The sequence below is a fragment of the Chaetura pelagica genome, unplaced genomic scaffold, assembly GCF_000747805.2.
Source record: "Chaetura pelagica isolate M959 unplaced genomic scaffold, ChaPel_1.0 scaffold300, whole genome shotgun sequence".
NCBI classification, from domain to species: Eukaryota; Metazoa; Chordata; class Aves; order Apodiformes; family Apodidae; genus Chaetura; species Chaetura pelagica.
This window is the reverse complement of record NW_009951945.1, coordinates 753,131-775,773: the sequence shown is the minus strand read 5'-3', so window position 1 is coordinate 775,773 and position 22,643 is coordinate 753,131. Positions and strand designations below refer to the sequence as shown.

Here is a 22,643-nt window from a genome sequence, read left to right as displayed (position 1 = left end):
ATGGTGTGCACCATGTAATCAGCTCACCTCTAGATCTCTTTTTCAGAAGATAAAGAGACCCAGGATCTCCCATCTCTCACAGTGAGGAATTTCTTTCCAGCCCCAGAATAATATTTAGTTGCTTGTCAATGTCAAATATTTGTCAGTGTGCATCTAGAAGGTGGAAACCAACGTGTGTTACTGTGTTCTATTACTGATTTAGCCAATATCATATAGAAGTAGAAATTGTATCCTTTGTGTTTCAGCTTTGCCTGAGGAACCTGGTATTCAGGCAGTTCTGACACCTGTGTAATTTAGAGACTCCATTTCCCAGAAAATGCACCCTCTGCACTTTATTCTGAAGTGCACAGACTTAGTTTGGCTGTATGAAAGAAATTTGGTGTGAGTGACTCTAGCTCACCTGCCAGGCTGGCTTGCTCTCCAATACTGGCTGCTCCTCACTGTAATTTGCAGGGAATTCAGTCTTCCTATCATCTGGATATTTTATTGCCTGGGATTTTTTTAAGAATTTCTAAACATTTGGCTGGAATGCTTGAAAGCATCAGGCCTGCAATGCTAGGGAACCACACCCCAATTGTATTATAGTTGGTCATTTACAGCTACTTTTGGAGAGCCCCCAATTAACTGGCTCTTAATGCATTTTTCATGTGTTTCATTAATATTGAAACACAGAGACAAATCTAATTAAATGTTTACCATGTAGCCAGTGCTTTGCAGTTTAATTAAAGGAACAGAAGATGGAGCAGCCAGCTGCACAGTTGCTTGTGAAATCAGTTCTCCTGGACCAGGAAATCCTGTCTGTGACTTACCTTACCTGGGTGCAGGTGTATATGGAAGCATTATAGCTCAGTTTGACATGTTCACAGCTGAACATGCATTTGGTTGATGTGAGTCAGTGTTAGCTCCATATCCTGGCTTTTGCTTGGGTAGGTTTTTTTGGCTGGTGTTTTGGTTTGGTTTTGGGGGTGTTTTGTTTGCTTGGGTTTTATTTCGTTTGTTGGTGGGGTTCTTGGTTGGTTTGTTTTTTCCTTTCATCTTCTTCTGTCACACTCTCTTTGGGAATTGCATCATCTAGGTTAACCTGCTACCGCATCAGCCCTGATAACTGAGTCTTTGCTGGACCATGTTCTCCTGCAACTTTTCCACATGCTAGCAAAAGGAATAATACAATTTCTAAAAAGATACTTCTTTAAAATGGGAATAATTTGGTAGAAATGCCTTTTTATGTCAGACTAGTTTAAAGCTAAAAGCTCTTTACATTTTTTTGAAATTGCTATAGAACAAAATCAGCCATGTGGGTATACATAATCCCTTTCAGCATACGTAATATATTCTTGTAGTGCGTTTCCCAAAAAGCATGAGTAGTAGTTGCATGGAATTTTGTGTAAGTGATAAGCTTTGTTCTCCACTGAGTGTTAACAATCCACATTTGAGAGTGCTGGCAGGAGATGTAGGTGAGTTTGTGTACGGCCGTTTATTGCAGCTAGAGAATGAGGTCTGATGGGTAGCCAGCCCATTGATTTAGTGTTCAGTAGTGGCCTTGTAATTCTTCACAGAGCACAGGAACTCATTTATTATTATTTTTTTTTGTACCAGTAGTGGCAATATTAGAAAAGGATCATTTTTCCACATAGTGACTTATCCGTAAATTTATACTCAGGTCAAACCATTGGGCTTTTAATGTTGAAGTAGCTAGATGATAGTTATGAACAACAGGGGCTCCTCAGAACATTGCTATTTCTCCCAAAACTCCCACCCTTCCACCATTTCTCAGTTATGCTGTGGCTAAATTGTATAAAATTCTGCAGGTGTGCACACCAGTGTTTCCAGCTGGACCATTCAAAACAGACACTTGTGCAGGACCAGCCTTGCCACTGCTCGGAAGCCACACTGGTGAAGTGAAGAGTCTTGCATCAGAGTGAGAGGGAGGATAAAGCCTGTTGCCACAGTAAAATTACCATCACTTAGTAAAAAGTCAAGAGAGCTGAATGCAGTGTACTTGGAAAGCTTTTTGTTAGACCAGTGGATGCTCATGTAACAGGAGCCAACTGTGTGGAAATAACAGATCCATGTAAATCAGGCCCTGAGCCCTCAGTACCAAGTGACAGGGGAGCTAACTGCATTTTGTCTGGTTAGTCCTGCAAGGGATTTGGTGCTTTTTCAAAGCACAAGGATTTTGCTCTACAAAAGGCCAGAGTAACAGCAATATGTTTATGTAAGCTGGCAAAAAGGAAAGAGAGAAGTGACTAATTCACACATAGAGCCAGCTTTCAGAGCAGCTAGTGTATCATTTCTGGTGTACATCTAAATTGGAAACTACCTATGGAGAAAATGGCAGTCCCGAAAGTATGCACAGAATACATTTGTTGTTGCAGAGTTTGTTAAATTATAACCTTTCATTGAGGTTATTCCTTGAAGTTCAATTAACATTTTAAATGTGTGTTTGGAGACCAGTGAACGGGGCCTCCACAGACAGGTGGTCCCAGTCCAGAATACGTTCCCTGCTGCCAGTGTCACCGTGTCAAAGCCAGGAGGAGAAGCTGCTCTTTTCACTAAAAAGCCACAAACAACTTAACCATCTTGTGAAAGCAGCTTCCATGTGGAACACACCTCCAGGGCTTGCAGCATTGCATTTTAGCTGCAGTTTCATGGATATCTGATGGAAAGAAAATTTATAGCAGAGCTGAATTTAGCCAGAAAGTCCCACAGCCACATTTCATTTAGTATATGTGGAGGTTGCTTTTCCTACCCTCAAGGAACTCTAGTCAGGACAGAATGTATTTATTTACCTGGAATTGAAAGACAGTAGCTGAAGAAACTGATTTTAAAGACTAGTTTTTGCCAAGCATATGTAACAGAAGATGGAGGAATACATGAAATCCAGTGACACAATGAACTTGTTTTGCATTAGTATGGCAAGCTGAACTGCTTGAAGTTGCCTGTAATGTTTTTCCTCAAGCCAGCAGAGTGTGTTTTGAATAAAGGGAATCAGTTTAGTTTCCTAATAAATACCTTCAGCCAGCATTTTCAGAAGGGATTTGTCAATTGGCGTGTGCCCTTGAAACAGATTTGAAAGGCAGGCAAATCTTTTTAATGGAAATACGATGTCTCTAACAGTTGAGTTCAGTGAATAAAAAGTAAGTAACAAACACAAGTATACCTAGTTAATGTCAATAAACAATGCCATGAGGGACAGAATTCCTTAAGCTGCCAGAGCCTAATCCAGGGATCTAGAAAGGCAACTTGCTACAAAGCCATCTTTAAGAGTTGGGGATACAGAAAGGAGGGCACTGAGAAAGCCAGCATTAACAGTTTCTGAAGAACAACTGCCATGGGAATCTCTTTGTGGTGAAAAATGTATTTTTCAAAGAGATAAACACCCAACCCTCAAACCACCCCCTCCCTGCCAAAGTGCTGACCTGTTTACTGAGTATCATCCTGGCTTCTTACAGCAGTTATCAGGGTGAAAGTCATGCACCAACTGGCCCAGGTTACCATGCTGGGTGATAAGAATATTGCAAGGTGGCACTATTTCTGTAGCTACAGAATTGAAGTAGTGCTCCAGACAGTAGTGTGTGGTGACTGTGGTAAATGCTTGTCTTTAAATGACAACCTGTGTGTGTGTATAATGTATTACTGTTAACCACCTGTTTATAAGCAGATTGCCATTTAAGCAGTATATTGCACAAGGGAGAGACTTTCTCTTTCAGCGAAAACATCCCTGTCCATTATAAGCAGCTTGCTTTGTCACAAACGCCAGTGCTCCTTTAAAATGGGAAATAAACCCCAAATACTCCAAATATTTAATATAGTCCAATTGAATGGCAATATTCAGATTTGTAGTGAATGGGTGAGTGAATGGAATTGTACTTTCACAGCAAGCTCCAGCTGCTCTAGCTAGCTGCCTTTGAAGGGCTGCTTAAGGAAAGAGGAAGAAAAGACTATAAAATCAGCCACTTAATTGCAGCTTCTGGTTCTTGAAGCTGCTGTGTGCCTCCCACCCTTTTGCAGTCGTTAGATCTGCACGATGCATGTCCCAGGCACCTGCTCAGAGAGGGCTTGGCTGGGGCTGCACAGAGCACCAGGGCAGGTGTGTGGCTGGAGGGCACTGGGTGGGTGTGGTGTTGGGACCAGCCAACTAACCTCATGACAGGCTTCTCCAGACAGACTTGTCTGTTGCTTGCATAAAACTAAAAATCACCCCATGCCTTTACTGCTATCATATCTGCATGTTTTTAAGGATTCTGTTACACATGCCTGCTATGTCAGAAATTCTCAGAATTGTCATTAAAGTTCCTGACCTGCTGTGGTGGCCAGCCTGGCCCAAAGAGTTCTGGCCACTGGTTTGCTCAAACCATTTTGGTCTGGGATATTTTGAGGGCTTCTCTCTGATCCCATCACACCTCCTACAGGGAAGAGGGCAGTGCTGTGGCTTTAAATGGAGCTGAGTGACTAGAGGGAACTTTCTGTCTGCTAAGCAGTGGACAAGCTGTAGGAAGTAGCAAAACAGAAGTGTATTTTATGCTTCTTCAGTCCCTCATACCTTCTGTCGCTGTGTGTAGGATCTCCACATTAATATCTCCTTGAGCTGGTATTCAAAGGAGATCTCACATCTCAAAATCTTCTCTCTGGTCCTCTTGTAGAAACTTGTAATTTACTTTCAAAACCTCATAAAAGCCATCATGAGTGAAGTGTTCTGGCATAGGGGAAATGCTGGGAATATTTGCAGAGTAAGATACTCAATCCAGTTTTCTCAAGTGGTTTTGTAGAAATTGCTACATATGAAGACAACTTTGTACCCAATTCATCCTACTACGCCTACATGATAGTCACAGGATATCCACCTCTGCATCACCTCTGTGCAGGTCACTGAGAGCTGAAGATTACCCAGGAAATTGCAGTTTGAAATCTGTTTGTAGGATTATTTTCATTTAATGTTTGTGAGTAGCAAACACTGAATCTAAGTATTGAGTATATACCCAAGCATTGTTTTGCAAGAGAGAAAGGGCTTCTATTGTCCAAGTATTATTTTGTAATACCCAGTTTTGTTTCGAATAGTCAGAAGTACATTTTAAATAAACAATTACATTTGAATAAGCATGTTAAGATTCTTACCAAAATTTGTCTAAAAGTGGACTCCAGATTTCATGGGAATGGAGAATACTTTAGAGTATTTCCACTTAGCTGAGTCAAAAGCTGGTTAAAACATTAGCACACTTAACTGCACCCAGCCAGATTCTAGGAATATTACATGGCATCAAGAAAAGTAAAATGAATTTTAAAAGCCACTTCAATTTCAACTTCTCATTCCCTTTCTTTGTGGTTATTACTTTGTTTAAAAAATGAAAACTGTATGCCCCTCTGTTCAAACTTTATTACTGCCTTGGCAGCATTGCAGGAACATTATTACAGGACATTATTTTGACTTATGTGCTGTTGACTGACTTGATCTGTTTGAGGGGTGGAGGAGCTGGCATTAAACAAGCACAAGAACATTCTCAGCTTTGGCACTTAGTTTTCAGAGAGTCTTTGAGTTTGCTGAGCACCTCCTTTGAAAATATCCTCTAAGAGAACAGTTATTTCCCATCCGGTATTACACATTGTGTCCAACGAAGAAACCTTTATCTGCATCCTTCAGTTTTTCTGCCAGGGCACTGGGCAGTAAGTCTGCTGCTACACCTAAGGACAGATACCTGGTTTAGGGTTTATTAGGGGCACTAGACAGGTACACATCTGATTGCCACTGCTGCTTGGCTTGTTTAGGGTTCTTAATTTCATTTGTTGTCAACCAAAAACTGAGGCATGCATTGCTGTGAGCCAGAAGAAAAAGCACTTGGGCTGAGATCTAAACTGGCAGTATCCCAGGGCAAAGAAGTGTGTGGATGTGAACATAGAATGGTTTGGATTGGAAGGGTTGGAAAATGAAAGATTGTCTAGTTCCAACCCCCCTGCATTGGCAGGGACACCTCCCACTAGACCAGGTTGCTCCAAGCCCCATCCAGCCTGCCCTTGAAGGCTTCTATTACACATTGTGTCCAACGAAGAAACCTTTATCTGCATCCTTCAGTTTTTCTGCCAGGGCACTGGGCAGTAAGTCTGCTGCTACACCTAAGGACAGATACCTGGTTTAGGGTTTATTAGGGGCACTAGACAGGTACACATCTGATTGCCACTGCTGCTTGGCTTGTTTAGGGTTCTTAATTTCATTTGTTGTCAACCAAAAACTGAGGCATGCATTGCTGTGAGCCAGAAGAAAAAGCACTTGGGCTGAGATCTAAACTGGCAGTATCCCAGGGCAAAGAAGTGTGTGGATGTGAACATAGAATGGTTTGGATTGGAAGGGTTGGAAAATGAAAGATTGTCTAGTTCCAACCCCCCTGCATTGGCAGGGACACCTCCCACTAGACCAGGTTGCTCCAAGCCCCATCCAGCCTGCCCTTGAAGGCTTCTAGGGATGGAGCAGCCACAGCTTCCCTGGGCAATCTGTGCCAGTCTCACCACCTTCACACTAAGGAAGTTGCAGCATTAGGCATTGCAATGGCTGCTTCTTAGATATGACATTCGTGTACCTTAGGATACCCCCATGCAGAGGAGGGAGCCCATTGAATTAGTACCTGACAGGAGCAAATGGGGAAAATGCTGAAATTACTATAAAGGCATAGGAGATGTTGGCTTTTTTAATGTCTGTTGGGAATCTGCAGTGCCTCCTGCCCTCCCCTCGCAGACCTGTCTTCTGCTCACAGTCAAATTTCCTCAATAGGAAGGGATTTTCTCCCCTTTTACAAAACACATTAGCAGTTTAGGAGTTGCCTAGGATGTGGGGGAGCAGGGTTCAGTTTTCTAGCTTGCCTGAAGGCATTCCAATCTGTACCTCCTATCTCTCACCTCCAGTGGAAACTGCCCCAAGTTGGTCTGAGCTGGGCTTTTCTCTAATATATTTTGAAGGGCTTTGGAGCTGTTGGTCTGTGTGCTTTGGGGATGGTCCATGTGAAGGAGGATGTTCCATTTACACCCCAATGTAGACCCCCACTGGACAGAGATGAAGCTGCTCTACTGATAAGGAGCAGATAGGTTCTGCGGCAAGTCGGTGAGGATGGGCTTATCTGTGGCTTACTGGATGGGAATATATTTTTTTAACAATAATGACTACAAGGAAAGGCTCCCAAGGGCTTGCTGTTCTTGATGAGCCTGCCAAGCAGCAGGTATGACTTGACCTATCCTTTTAGCCTTCCGGCTGTGTCTCCCCATTTGCTCAGGATCCCTGTGTCTGTGTTCAGAAAGGCATTTGATGCTGATTGGAACTAATTCACCACCACAGTGGGGGAAATTAACTTACATTGCTCTGTGTTAACAGCTATAAGCAGTGATAATTAATAGCTCCTAATTGCTTAATCAGTGTAAAGTTTTAGACTATGTCATATGTGAAGGTTTTTATTTTGTGTGGATGACTAAACCCCCAATTAATGCATCGAGGCATACAGTCTTACCAGTCCTGTCTGCAGCAGGCAGAGAAAAATCACCAGTGTCTTCATTACCCCCCTCAGGTCCCTTTCTGTAGTTGTTACTGTGGCCTGAAGAGATTTTTCTGTAGCAGCTGAAGTAGTGTTACAGTGAGCTTCCTATCAGCTCAGAGCTGTCAGCAATAGATACGAATCCACCAGCCTGAGCCCATTTGGTTCTGCTGACATGCTCTTCTTGCCTTTCCATTTATTCATTTACCTCTGGTGGCCAATCTCCCTTAAAATCCCAGCTGCTTGCCACTGGTGTATCTAGAGATAACCTGTGATTTCACAGTTCTCAACAGATCCCCTCTCCCTCTGTGCACGGAAGGGTTGTCTCCATCCCACATTACTCAAGCGCCTGCATCCCCCTTTGGTATTCAGGTTTTGTTTTCTCCTGTGCTGGTTCAGTGTTATCTGTGTTCCCTCTCCCTACTCTCACTGTCCTCATATCTCTCCCTGTGCCTGTCTTTCAGGGTCTATCTCTTGGGTTGCTTTCATTTCCCAGGTCCATTTCCCCTGCCAGTTTTTTTTCAGCTGCCTGTGCTCGAGTCCCTCTCCATTTGTGTATGTCTCTCTTCCTATCTGCTGAGGAAGAGGAGGGAAAGATAAAGGCGTTGGACAGCAGAGGTGGAAGTCCCTACTGCAGGTGATGGTTAGAGGGATTTTGCTTCAAGAGTTTCTGAGCCCCACTGTAAAGAGATCCCATTAATATTTGTGCAGGGAACTTCAATGGGGCATGGAGACTTCTGGGTAGAAGTAACAGTACAGCTACAAGACAGAAAGGCCAGTTGAAGTGCTGCTGCTTGCCACAACAACAGTACTATATCACTGCAGGTACAGCTTGTTAAAGAAAAGCCTGAATTTTATGGGTCTAATCCCATGTTGGAAAACCATTTGGTGATACATCCCAAAGTGAAGTCATCTGACATCAGTGAAAGCAACATAGTTTGATAGCAGCAGAGGAATCGACCCATGCATTCCTGTGTCCCATAATACTTCTACAGAGAGGAAGAGAGACTGAGGACTAGATATTTCTATAAGACATTTTCTCCTTTTACTTTCTCTTGCAACATGTCTCTCCTGCCATGAAGAAAGGAAATCCTGGAAAGTGTGACTCTCTGTTAGGTAATTAACTTTCAAATCAACAGGAGAGATCTGAAGGCTAGCACAGGGCTTGGAGAAAATGCAAAGTTATTTTTACTTAACAAAGACATGTGACTGACTGAATGAATGTGTGACAATATGAATAGTCAGACAAGGACAGTTAAAGCATTACAGCCTGATAAGGGCAGAACAATCCATCACAACAGTAGTATCTTTAATTCTTGTTAATGCTGTGCTGCTGTGTTTGAATTGTGTTTTGATTTGGCTATCTCTTCATGCATAAATCTAAGGCGTTTTAGTTGCCTAAAACAACAATGCACAAGTGTGTTTAAACCTTCTGTCCCCTCTAATCGATGGGAAGAAGAGACTGCAGCAGAGTACACCTTGGAACTTCTTGGACCTTAGGGCTGATTATGTATAGAAACTTATGATATAGCATCTCTAGCATTTTGCAGGAGTGGATTTTTTAGGTGAAGGGTGAGTTTATAAGTAACTTACAGAAGCTAATGAATGATTTATGGGTGTTTTGATAGTTAATTTTAGACTGTTAGATAAATGGCTTGTAACCATCAAAGCCACTTTATTTTGGCTGTGTTTATTTGCACTTCTGTATCAGCGTGTTGCAGGTATGCCAACATTTATTAATGATTTATTAACCTGGTAGAAACCATCTGTAAATGCAGGCTTTGTTCAAAGTAAGAACATTTCTTATTTCTGTTTTCCTCCTCCCACTGAGGAGGTCTGCTTGAGGCAGCTGGCATAGCTGATGGGGAAGGCTCAGTGTTTCTTCTCTTGACTACACTGAGCTTCGAGCTAAGAGGAGGACTTCATTTTTCTTGTTGTGTCAGTAACTTAATCCTTTGTGGTTTTACTGTTCCTGAAATAATACAGTCAGGCTTGAGCCAAAGGAAAGCCCATCTCAATTCTCAGGAAAGTACAAGGATGTAGTAACCTTGGTCTTTCCCAAGCTAGTGAGCAAATGTTTTTACACTCTGTGATTTTCCCCAGCTGGGAAAGCAGAAGCATCTCCCACAAATAACACTTCATCCTGGAAGTTACAACAACAATTCTCTGCACCACTGTCCATAATGAAGTTCTGTTGTGGTAGTATTGGCTACGGGAAGATGAGCCATTGGTTTGCTGCATGGAATTTGCCAAAGGAAAATTAATTCTCATGTTCCAGTGAGAATCCAACCTTTCTAAACTTAGATTTCATAACAAATCCTGTAAAAAATTATGTAAACCTTCTTTTAACTCCTTCCCTCCTCCTCTACAATCTAATGACTAAAATGTCATCATGTATACAAAGAAGTGCTAGTATGCAGGAGCAGCAATGTACTCTAGCGTCACATCTGGAACGAGGCAGGGGACATTTCCAGGTTCTTTCTCTCCATGTCTAATTCAGAAGAGAGGAGAAAAACCTCAACATTTTTTCTTATATGCCTTCACTAATGTGCAAGAATTAAGTGAATGGGCAAGGAAGTGTTTACAAGGTAGAGATCTGCAGAATTACTTTTTTTTTCTTTTTCTTTTTTTTTTGCCAAATTCAAGCTAGTTCTCAAATCCCTATTGAGTATGGATACAAATGTGTATGATGAGTGGTTACAGATGGGCTGTTTCACTGCAGCTGAGTGTTCCTAGGTCCCACCAGTTGCCACCAGGACTTCAGGACAGTCAGCGTCTTTTGATGGCAAGAACCAGTGGAGGAAATAATAGGAAGGAGTTCTACCTCTTTAATCTCTGCTGCATCAAAACAAAAAGAAGAACAATTTTGCAGTTTCATGGTTTGCCATTTCTTCATTAGTTGTTTATTTAAGCTCTTCCTGCTGTATATTGGAGGGTTTTAGAATATTTTGGAGACACAAGGAATAATGGGAAGAAATTATTTTATGCCAAGGATTGTTTGATAAATTTTGTCTCATGTGTTGGTTCACTACAATCTAAACATCCTAAGAAATATATACAGAAAGATCTGTAAGAAGTAGTATAATTATTTGAAGGACCTCATCAGTCTTAGGGCCAATAGATTTATTCTTGTTTAAGCCTGAAATATAGATCTACTTATGAGACCTGTTCGTCAGATGCATGTTCCTTATGCTTCTGGCTATTTATGTTGACTTCCACAGGAGTATTTTTGTGTTTGATTTACAGAGTTGATCTTTAATGGGTGGCAATCTGTCCTTGCCACAGTGGGGAAGAGCAGATGAAATAGTGAGTTATGTGAGGGCAGAATCTGGACCAGTTCTTATCATAGAACCATAGAAAGGTTTGAGCTGCACGAGACCTTAAAGATCGTTTAGTTTCAACCCCCTGCCATGGTGAGAAACACCTCCTGCTAGACCAGGTTGTTCCAAGCCCCATCCAGGCCTTGAACACTTCCAGGGAGGGGCAGCCACAGCTTCCTTGGGCAACCTGAGAGTCTTAGTGAGAGAAACAAAAGTGGTTTGTTATTTGTGGTTTTTTGTTTTTTACACAAACAAACCAATATAAACACACTATCTGGATGGAGGTGTTATTTTTTTGTCATTAATTCTCACTATATTTGACCTTCAAAAGGACATGTAACAATGCAATTCAGAGCTACACTCCCTACAAGTTCAGCTCCTGTTGTGTCTGTGCAGTTGTGAAAAGTGAAAACAATGAAGCAGATACTTTGAACTGAGAAATGAGAAAAAAGAAAACTGGCAGCCTTTTCTTGCTATATTGTTAAATATCTCTATTTAAATGCAAATTATCATCTGAAACTGCCAAACAAAGTCATGTATCAGGAAGCAGGCATGCAAGTTTAAAAAAAAATTAAATTATTTTTTAACACTCTGGATCACTTTTATTTCCAGGAGGAGCAGAGTGGGCTGAATATGTTTGGTTGTTCCAAGTGTCAGCTCAGCACCTCAGAGTTTCAAATATGAAGTGTAGCTTTTGCAGGGGTGTGGGTGGCCTCTGTAGTGATCATTTAAAGTTTTCTCTGTGTTACCTCACTGCACATACTGCAGTGGAAAGCCCAGTATATATAATATGCTTTGGAAGGAGGTAGAATCCAGGGATCAAAAGAGGAAGAAAGAAATGGCCAAGCTCGTGCCTTGTTCTCCTTCAGGAATATGCGGATGCTTGAGAGCTGTGCATTTCTCTATACTGCATCTAGCTGCAAGATTTTATCCCTGAACTCCAGACCCCTTAAGAGAGACAGGCATGGGCTTTGACCACAAGGAAGGATCAGGTATCAAATAGTCTTGCAAGAGGACACCCTGTTGTCTATGGGTTGTATTCCTCCTAGCTGGTCCAGCAGGATTAGGAATGCACAGGTAAGGAGCAAGGAAAACAAGTGTTAGTAAGGTTATTTAAACGTGCATCTGGGGTTCTGCCCCTTCTCTTTCCCACCTCTGTCTGTGGACTAGCCAGTTTATAATGCTGGCTTCCTAGGGATCTTTTTTATTCAGTTGGGTGAGCACCAGAGCCAACAAACAAACTCATCTTAGTGACTCTTCTGTGTTAAAATTCTTCCTTTAATTTGCTGTTTACCTTACCTTCTTTTTAAACTTACATTCTTATAAATCAATACGGATCTATTTGCTTTCTGCACAGTGTTCCAGTAGTCTCGTAATAATCATCATAATCATTATTACTGATTAAAGTTGCATTATTCATGCCAGATGGAGTCCCCTCCCTGTCAGCCAGAATGAGTTTGCATTATGTAGTTATAGTACATTTGTGATCTGAATAAACAGATGGCAGAATGTGACAGCAAATTATGTGCTGGTGATGTCAGCAACAATGCTTCCCCAGTCTAAGTGCTTTAAATGAACATGAATGCAGCAAGGGGCTGGTAGTTCTAACAAGGTAGCTGGCATCCAGTGTGGTAATTACCCTGCAAACATCATCGATAGCTCCGGGAAGGCTGTGCAAGTGCTGAAGGAAGAGCCTTAGCTTTGGAAAAGCAGTGATGGAAAGTCTGATTTTCACAGCTATCATGGTGGGTTTGCTCAGCTGTATCATGTCTCACAGGTATAAGAGGACCAGAGTTTTCTTTTGGGGTGATCCAACCTTAGCTGAGAGGCATTTTGCAGTTTCTCCGCTATCTCCCATCAGGGCATGTGGGAAGTATTTGATTTAGTGTAATGAAGCAATGTTAACTGCATCTGCTGTTAATATAGGATTGAAAGGTAAGCTTCTGGATCAGGTTCAAAGGGGAAATTAGCTTAATAGAATCTCAGCGGTATTCTGTGATGAATAAAAGTTTAATCAAAGATGAGGTTAGACTCCTGTGGTCAAAAGAGTGGTGATAAGGACTGTGCACAGTCTTTAACAATGCCACTGTTGTGTTGCTCTGTTCAGCCCTTCAGGGCTGGCTGGGTGGAAAGGGCCTGGCTGCAACACACCTCGGACATTGCCACAGCTGGGGCACAAGGTGCAGCGAGACAGGAGCTCTGGGAGTATTTGGCATTCAGGGGGGAGAAGCACTAAGAGCAGGAGTATGGCTGAGCTCTGGCCACGTCTGCATGGGAGCTGCAAGATAAGGTCTCCATTCACTTACAGTCAGGACTGGTGTGGGACTGCCCAAGCATTTTCCCAAATAACCTAGGGTGCAGCCAGAAGAGAATATTCCAGTTCTGCCTGCTTTCCATTTCCTCACACAGAGACCAGCATTGAGCCATGAAATGGACGATGTGAACTCAACTCCCTCTTCAGTCCAAGTGGGTTTCAGTCAGCAATTACTAGGCAGTTTGTAACAATTTGTAAAAGCCACTGTTACTAACTCCTCCATCTGTATTTTACAATGGAAGCACCTACAGTTCCTTCTCTCTTGAGGTCCTAAACCTGTCAACACGTGGAAGGACAATGTAGAACATCATATGAGGTCCTCCAGAAGCTCAAGCACAGGCAGCTAGAGAACCAGCAGTTAGAAAAGTAAAGTTCCTGCGAGTTTAGCGGCTGCTGGGATGAAGCAGTTGCACAGGGAACATTCCTTTCCCATGATAATGGACATGTAGACCGTGCAAGCTTCTGGGGTCAGGGGCTGGGTTTAAGTTAAAGGCACTGAGTGTATCACCCCATCGTTCAGATGAAACTGAACATGCCATAGATATTGTCACACAATATCACAGCCATCCCTCCTCCTGTGGAGGAGTGAGTGGGTCTCATATATGACATAGAGAGCAATAACAATAGCCCTAGGTGATGCAATTATCCCTCTGTCCTCCAGACACATTCATCTTTTGTAGTTTTAAAATGTTCCAGTCATTAGAGGTAGCAGAGAGGTATTTAGGTGCTTAGCACCCCTATTTCGTTTATGTTTGACGCCAGTTCTGTTTATTTATCTGCGTCTTTTTTACAGGCAGTGTTTTAACCTTGGTGAAGCATTAAAATCCACCAAAGACAAGACGGACCCTCCTCTTCAGCAATTGCTGGGTGTCGAAGAAATGAAAGGAAGCCACATTTCTCATCTCTGTCTCTTTTCTGTCTGTCTGTCTGAAGGTGGTCGATGCCACAAGTCCTGCACAGGCCGATGCTGGGGACCCACAGAGAATCACTGCCAGACCTGTAAGTGTGCAACACTCTGAGAAACGAAGGACTGAAAAATGATGTGACAGGGTTCCTATATTTTATAATTGTGAAGGAATACTATAAATTCTGGTTTTAGTATAATTTTAAAATATTTCAGGGTTTTTTACTCTGTATTTTTACCTACAGATGATCTAGGGTTTTTTTCACCCATATGAATGTATGTATCTTCTTTCCTCCCTTGTGCTTTCAAAAAATAGTTAGGCTAACTTCAAAATTTTTTCACTTCTTGCCAGCAACACAGAGCATGGCTCCTGAGAATATTGATGGTTATTTTGAAATGTACTGACATTAATACATCAGGAATAGAAAAAAGCTACAGTGCAGAGTTAGAGATCTTTAATGATGGTGTGATGCTGCAAAGCTCCTAATGCCAAAACATTCTGTTAATTTCAGTGGGAGTCTGGGAATATTTGTTGTCTTGCAAAATTGTTCTTTTTATTATAACTCAGAATGTATTTGAGTTGTACTGAATGAGAGAATAATAGATTTTTTTTGTGAAGGAAGTAGTAAGTGAAGCCTCATTCACAGTGTTGGTCTGTCCTCTTGAATTTAGAGAGCATGAAAATGAATAAAAAAGAACTATAGTGAGAGAGTTTCTTCCTTCTGCACTTTCAGCTCCTTGAGATAGGCACTAGAGAGCTAGAAGTGCAGTCACAATGTTAGCAAATATAATTGAGAGCTGTCTTTTCCTACAAGGTTTTTGCTTTTTTTCCTTCTTCCAGGAATAGAGCTATCCTTAAAATTTCCTTCATTTGAAATTTCAGAGAGTGGAAATTGATTGCATTTACTGTAGTCACTCTTCCTAGGAAATGAAATGGCTGCTGATATCTACCCCAGAGAGCACTGCTCTGGCTTGTGCTTGTTTCCTTGGCTGAGCTGTAGATAGGAGGAAGGGATAGTGACAAATTAACTGCTGTCAAGTAAGGACACCAGCTAACTCTCTGAACTGATGATAGCCCAATGCCATCTGCCTCTTTTGTTGGAAATATTAAGAACAGTGCAACTATGACTTTTCTCTTCCTTTCTCTTTTCCTTTCAAAAGAGGAAATGAGAACTGGCAGTCAGCTTGACATGAATGTTTTATGAGTGAACAGGAGCAGAAAATCCAAGCTGACCTCCTGTTGGTGGCAAAGCGAGTGACACAGGTGACAGAGCTGCAGGCCTGCAGAGGTTCTGCCCCTGGGCTGGGCACTGCTTTTCATTCAGGGGCATCAGCTGAAGTTGCTGGCAATGCTGAGGACACTTACAGCTCTGCTACAGTTAACATGTTCTTATACTGCTGTTTCATATTGAGCTTTATCTGCACAAGTGATTAAAAATGCTTCAGGACAGACTGTAGGAGTAACTGTGTAGTGAACCAGATACAGTGGTGCTAAACAGATTCTTCTCTATCAGAATTGAGCTACTACATCTCCTTTCCTTCACTGGCAGTCTTTATGAAAGCCCCAAAGTCAGTGCTCAGAAAGCCTCCTTACATCAAGTTTATGGAAAGGATCTTAAACCCTAACTGACCAAATTATTTTGTATCATGGTTAGGTTAGAATTAATCAATCCTGGTTCTTTCTCTGTCCTAAGGAGAGGCCTGTTTGTCTACTAAAACTAGTAACTCTGTAAGAACCTGGGGATTTAATCCAAATTTGAGTAGACTTATTCGGGCCTTAGGTGGTTACCTTATCTAAGAACTCTGAAAAACCTTAGCAGTTATAGGGATGATGTGATCCTGGCTCAGGCCTTGGCTCCAGCAAGCAGAGGCTCCAGCCTTATCTAAAGTTGGAAAGTTCAACTGGACTGTGTGGTTGTAGATGTCTGTGTGGCAGGATCAGCTCCCATGGTCTGAACCTCTACAAAGCACTGCTCTCAGATAAGTGAAATCATTTGGTGGATTAATGTAGTAATACCAGAGAGAAAAACTTATCTGCAGCGTTGTGAAGTCAGAAGCTTAGCAGAGCTGCACGGTAGGTTTGCTCCAGGAGTGACAGCTATCTCTCTCTTCACAGTGACTGCCCTCTCAAATCCTAACAGTGGGCACAGGCTAAGGCAAACCGTGGATTTAAAATAATAACCTTATGAAAAGACACATGCCACCTAAGTTCCAGGGAGATACACACATCACACATTCCTAATTGGCAATAGCTACTCTACAGCCTTTTAACTTCCAGCACACTCTGCAGCCTCTGACTATCACCAGCAGGAGTTAATTTTATATAATATACTGTCTCTTTGCATCTCTGACCTCGCTGTACCTTGGCTAAACAGCAGGATTTAAGGAAAAGACAGAATATTAGGCTGGCAAGGGGCATTTTTTCATTGCACCTCCTGCAAATGTGTTTTTCCACATGCCGCTTTTAGCAAAGAATAAGAATATGGGTAGGGACTCCAAACATGGTGCTAAGCTTTTCCTGCCTTCCTTTCTGACTATAAAAACAAGCCTGGCTTTCAAGCTCATACATTTTATTCTTAGATAACATTTGATAAATGGTATCACAAACACTGTGTACACCATAACCTGGTCACCTTGAGCATTCATGTCTTTCAAACACCTGTAGGTAAATACTTCAGATGCACTGCATCCCAGTGACAAACTATCTTGTTCCTAGAAACAACTCAGGGGTACGTCTCCATTTTAATAATTTCTTTTTTTTTTTAATTGAGTCACTGAAGCAAAAAGTTCTAATAAGCCCCCTTCCCAAGATAAGATTTAAATGATATGCCTGGAAAAAGATAAAAAATAAAAGATCTTAATCTGTGTCTTTCATTTCAAATTGCATATGGAAAAAAAAATGAAAATCCTTTTGGGTTTTTTTGCATGAGTATAATCTACCTAGCTTCTTCTTACGTTGCCTTGCAGCAATGTCTCTCTGTACTTCTAACCTTGTCTGAAACAACACCTGCATCTGACTCTGTCCAAATGCCTTCCTAAATGTGACAAGAAAATGTACATATTTAACAAGGAAACTCATAGGAAATTTAAAATAAGGTCTTCTATCAGGAGGTACACAAGATGTAATTTCAGGGTACTGGTTTATGCAGTTATTGTGGTTTGGGCCTAACAGGACAGCAAAGAACCAGCCCCGTGGCCACTCACTCAACTCCCCACACACCCTGGGATGCGAAGGATAAAGGCCAGCTAGAAGCTCTTGGGTCGAGGCAAAGGGCAAGGAGGGGTCTGCACCAATTAAGGTCATGGGCAAAACAGGTTCAACTTAAGGAAAAATAATAATTTAATTTAGCACTAATTAAATGCACCCAGGACACAGACAACACAAAGAGCAGTGCTTGCATATGTTACCCCCACCCCTCTCTTCTTTCAAGGCCCAAATCTCTTTGTTTCCGGTTTGAAACTTTTACAAATTGAATACATTATTTTATTAAAGTGACAGATGATGCACTTTGTCCTATAGGAATGTAACTGAAACAAAAGAGAACAATTGATATTCAAATATAGGCCCAAGTAAGGGAAAGCAAAAAAGGCAAATAGCCTGTAAATCAAACCCCAAACATTAAAATTCAGCAAATGTAAAATGCTCCATGACTGTGTATGTGCACAGGAGTTTGGCCTGAGCATAATTGTATTTATACAGTCTTTGTGCAGCTGATGTTGCTGAGAAGAAGAAGGTGCCAACGCAGTAAGTACCCAATTAGAGCAGCAAAAGGCAAGTGGGAGCCTGGTGGGGGAGACAGAAAGAGCTGAACCAGCAGCTCGGATCAATCAGGGTAACCCAGCATTTTTGCTTGGAGCCAGCATCTTTAATTAAAATCCTTGTATTTCTCTAATAACTTTACATGTTCATAAGACTTCTTCATTGATTTCAGTTACTTCCCATTTTTTCCTTCATAGATTTATAGTGCCCTGACATAATTGAAGATTAAGGGAAACAATAAGAGAGACTGTTTAATTGCACACGTATATGAAGTGCCCATTTCACCCCGTTCCCAACACGGATTATTGTTATATCATGGTGAAATACTAGCAGAGATTGACAGTGTTCTGCACTTCCCTAGAAATTCATAGAATGTCTTGGGTTGGAAGGGACCTCTAATGGTCCTCTAGTCCAACCCCTCTACAATAAGCAGGAGCATCTCCCACTAAACCAGGTTACTTAGAGCCCATCAAGCCTGACCCTGAATGTCTGCAGGGTTGGTGCCTCCATCACCTCTCTTGGCAACCTGTTCCAGTGATCCACCACTCTCATATTCAAGAACTTTTTTTTTCCCAATGTATCACGCATTTTTTTCCAGACCTTGGTGTTTGCCACTGTCCTTTGCTGTCCCAGCCTCAACTGTGGCAGTTCTGTGCTGCCAAACTCTCAGGTTTCTTGAGATCCCACAAAGGGACAGTAGTCATCAGGGTGGGTAGTTGTGCTGGCCCTAAAACTTCTGGTTGGAAACTCGGGCCTCAGCTGTCCTTACAGTTATGTTGGGTGAAGAAACCTTAAATTCCTCTGGGGTCCCAGTCCAGAATTCCTGGATCTCATGTCTGTCTGGGCTGCAAGAAGTACGTGATGTGAGGGCTCCTGATAACCCTAGTCTACCACCTCCCCTGTGAGCAGTGTCCACTCTAAGTAGGAGCAGGAGGAGGTTGATTTTGCTCCACTCTCAGCTTGCAAGAGGGTTGCTCTGGGTTGACAGTGCCCGTTTGCAGCTGCTGCCCAGTTCCCTACCATCTGTCCTCACTCTCCTCTTGGCACCATCTCAAGCCACGTGTCCTCTCTAGGAGCCTTCCAACAACATGCATTAGCTTGAACATACAGTTTGGTATTTCGGGTAATATTTACCTTTACATATCACTCTTTTGGATAGGTTCTCGAGTCACAGCAAGAACATCAATTTATTTCATTTGGATACAAAGTTTTTTTTTAAAAAGCTTGCTATCGTTTTAAAGCAGTGCAGCTGCGCACATTTTCTATAGGTTTACCCTACAATAGTAATTGCAGGAAGCTGAACTGTTGAGCTATGTTAATTATCGTTATTGTTATCAATACTAAGATTGTTTCAGGACATAGTATTGCCTTGTGTTTTGTTTTGGGGAAAACCCTTCACTGCAAACTGTCTTGCATGTGAGTCCCATGTTCAGAGCCCACTAAGCTCTTCCCTGTCTTGATGTGTGTTGCCACTGAAGATAACTGACAGCTCCTCAGAGCTGGACCCTCAATAGCAGTTACAATGCAAATACTGCATGCAGTGAATCAGAAGATAAATATAGTATATTGTGGCCTTTTCCTAGAAAGAAATGTTGGCATTTCTGTTGGCATGGTTTGCTTTCCCAGAAAATAAACAGTTAGGGAAGAACAGTGACAAACCTTTGCTGTAATTGTCAGTTTTGCAAACCACTTTATAACTTCCCAGGCATCAGAAAAAGTAAAAAATATTCCCTATCCTGAACAGCATGGTAGAGACTTTCATTAATCTGGTTCCTAATAATAAGCAGAGCATGCTTACTGAAGGCACGGTGTTTAAGTACTGCACTGAAAAGGGGGCCATAGCCCTGCAGGTCAGCCCTGGTATGGGGAGTGCTCTTGTTTTTTTAAAAAGGAAAACATACTCTGGAATAAATTGTTGTAGTCTAAGTTAAGGTTTGTTGTTTAGGTTTTTTTAATTACAATATCTGTAACTTTATACATTGCACAAGACTTACAGCAAGGCTCTAGTGCAGGGTGAATAATTTAGATTATTTTGTCATAGCCTAATAGTGTGAAAATTGCTGAAAATATGTCAGTAAATTGCTTAGATCCATTGCTATTGTCGGAGCTTGTTTCCCACTGCTGTTTGAGCTAGGAAGCATAGGGAAGCACGATTATCTGCAGCTCAGCTTGAAAGAAATGTGTAATCCTGCACATACAGGTCTTGACTCGCTGTAAGTAATAGCTCGTGAGTTAACAAGAAGACCTTTACCTTTTCTAAATATGCCCGGGGTGGCCAGTGTGGTTTGTGAGCATGCACACCGGGCAGGTCCTTCCTCCCCTCGAGGCAGGGGATTCACCTCCACAGGGCTTGTTTTTGGAGAGCCAGGAAACCTCCTCCGTGGGGAATCAATGGTTATATAGTGGTGGTGGACATTTTGACCTGCTCTCAACAGCGGCTGACACTGAGGTAAATATAATACAATTGAGTGAATTAGATGGTTCATACTAATTGTTTATGAAACGGTGCTTCACACTGAAACTCCCCAGGTTTAAGCAAAACATGAAATTGCTGTGGAGCAGCCACGAGGAATGCTTTTCAGCAGCATCCTGCCAGTGCATGGCCATGGCGTGCTGGCTTGTCCTCTTTTCCTGCTGCGACTGCATCCGCCTGCATTTGGCTCCTTGGCTCTCTGCCTCTGGTGCAATCATGGGAGAGGAAAAGGAGCTGTGCTGCTGGAGCAGTGACTTTCCAGGGTGTGACAGGCAGGACGATGCTGGTGAGGGAACCCTCAGTGGAACCTCTGCCTGCAGAGCCTTGTGGGCAGAGGCACCGAGGCCTCTGGGGCGGCCATTTTAGTGACCCAGGAGCGGTTTGGTGCGAGGCTGTGGGGTCTGCTCTGCCATCAACGGGGGTAGTGCCAGCCAGAGGGGGAGAAAGCAGTGGCAGAGGAGCAGCCTTTTCAAAAGATGAGGTAGATGTGTGGTGAGGAGCTGTTGCTGTGTGAAGGGGAGGCAGGGCATTCAGATGGTTCCCCCTGCGCTGAGGGGCCGGCGCCATGTTTGAGGAGACACGGGGAATTTTTGGGTTGTGGGGCAAAATGAAGTGAGTGTCCTCCACTTCTGTGCCTCTCTGCTGGTGGAAGGGGGGGAGCCTCGGGAAAACAGGGCCCTCTGTCAAGTCAGGGTCCTCCCATTGGCGTCCAACCAGGGAGTCCTGGCCCAGTGTAAATCGAGGAGCTGTGGATCAGTTTTTGAGCTGGCAGAAAACGCGCAGTCACTGACTAAATGAGGCCTGTGTTCGTTTTCCTGAGGTGAGACTGTTTTGCTTAACATGTGCCACTGTTTGTATCGCTGTCCCAATGTTTATAAATGCTGCTGCTTAAATAAACAAATCCTTCAAATCTGTTTCTCTGGCAGTGTTCACAGCAAGCGCTTTTACAGAAGTTTTGCTGGTTGCATGAGGCACAAAAGTGTTTTCTGTCTAGGGGCTTGTTTGCCTCTGGTATCAGCAAGATGGAATTATTCTAAAAGTGCATCACTTTATTCTGTAGATTATAAATCAATACATCTCTTTGGTTATTTACACTTTTATGTCCTAAATAAATGCTGTGTATATCAAGAAACTTTGTTACTACCTTAAGTATTTCCAGCTAGTACCTGAGGGAATTTTGATTGGAAAGTACTTATAAAGGAGCTACCAATACTTTAAATAGTAAAACTGAGCAGAAAGTTGGATGGAATTTTGGCTCTCTGGTTTCTTGAAAAGTGTTTCCACAGAGAAATAATTAAATGGTATTAACAAAATGGATGGCAAAGATTAATTACAGAAGTGTCACATCCCTGCTTTTATAAAGGACAGCTGACAGCATGGCTTCCTGGCTTTCTGTAGGCGCTGGTTGGTATAGTCCTGCAGATAATAATGATTTTTTTTTCCTTAAAAAAAAAAAAAAGTTAAAAAGAAGCTATAACTGAATGAGGGAAGAAACATGCTCCTCTTGTTGACCATTTTTTGCACAAGCTTTAGTCCTGAGGTACAGTAGTGTGGTACCACTTCAATGACTGTGCTTCCCACCTGGTAAAATGTAGTTGCTGAATGAAGGCTAGATTGTGTTCATTAGAAAAGGTAACTGGTGTTTCCAAATGTGTTCTGACCTGCAGGTTATATTCTGTTCAATTATCTCATTGCCTGTTTGTTGAATTGGTTTGCCATTAAGAACAGAGTTTGGCTCTGAGATTGCCTCACTCGGAGTTTCACTCAGCGTTGCTGTTCTTTGTGGGGGAAAACTCACACAGAACTGCCGGGCTTTCCTCTTATTTTGTGGGTTTGTGGGATGCTTTTTTCCCTATCCTTCCATCAGCTGTTCACAAAAGCGAATATTTTGAAAATATTTCACCCAAATTTCCAAGGGCAAACACTTGAAAAATTTTCTCTCCACAGTCTCCAAGCAACATTTATGCTCATAAAGGGGTCACGGTGAAAGGATTCTGGAGGAGATGAGTGGCCAGTGCCTTCAAAGCAATTCCCATAAAACTTCTGGTTTTCCACAGTGTGCAGCTGAAGAGCTCTTTCTCCTTAGTTCTACTTCTGACACGAGAATTTTTCCTGCCTCCTCCCAGTGACGAAGACGGTGTGTGCAGAGCAGTGTGACGGACGGTGCTACGGGCCCTACGTCAGTGACTGCTGCCACCGCGAGTGTGCCGGAGGCTGTTCCGGGCCTAAGGACACTGATTGTTTTGTAAGTCTGAGACTCCTCATTTTTCTTCTTCCTGGCAGTCATGCTGCAAACTCTCTTAATGCTTTAATCCATGAAATTCACAGTTTTGACCCCTTCAATGTATTGCACACTCCCAG

General features: G+C 42.4%; 1 protein-coding gene across 1 annotated transcript in view; it reads left to right on the top strand.

Annotated features, from left to right (window-relative positions):
• The window catches only part of ERBB4 (v-erb-b2 avian erythroblastic leukemia viral oncogene homolog 4), a 375,133-nt gene that overhangs the window by 176,599 nt on the left and 175,891 nt on the right, over positions 1-22,643 (top strand). The window contains exons 5-6 of the mRNA XM_009996938.1: positions 14,079-14,144; positions 22,409-22,527. Of these exons, the coding sequence (XP_009995240.1) occupies positions 14,079-14,144; positions 22,409-22,527 (185 nt within the window). The remainder of the gene's footprint in view (positions 1-14,078; positions 14,145-22,408; positions 22,528-22,643) is intronic.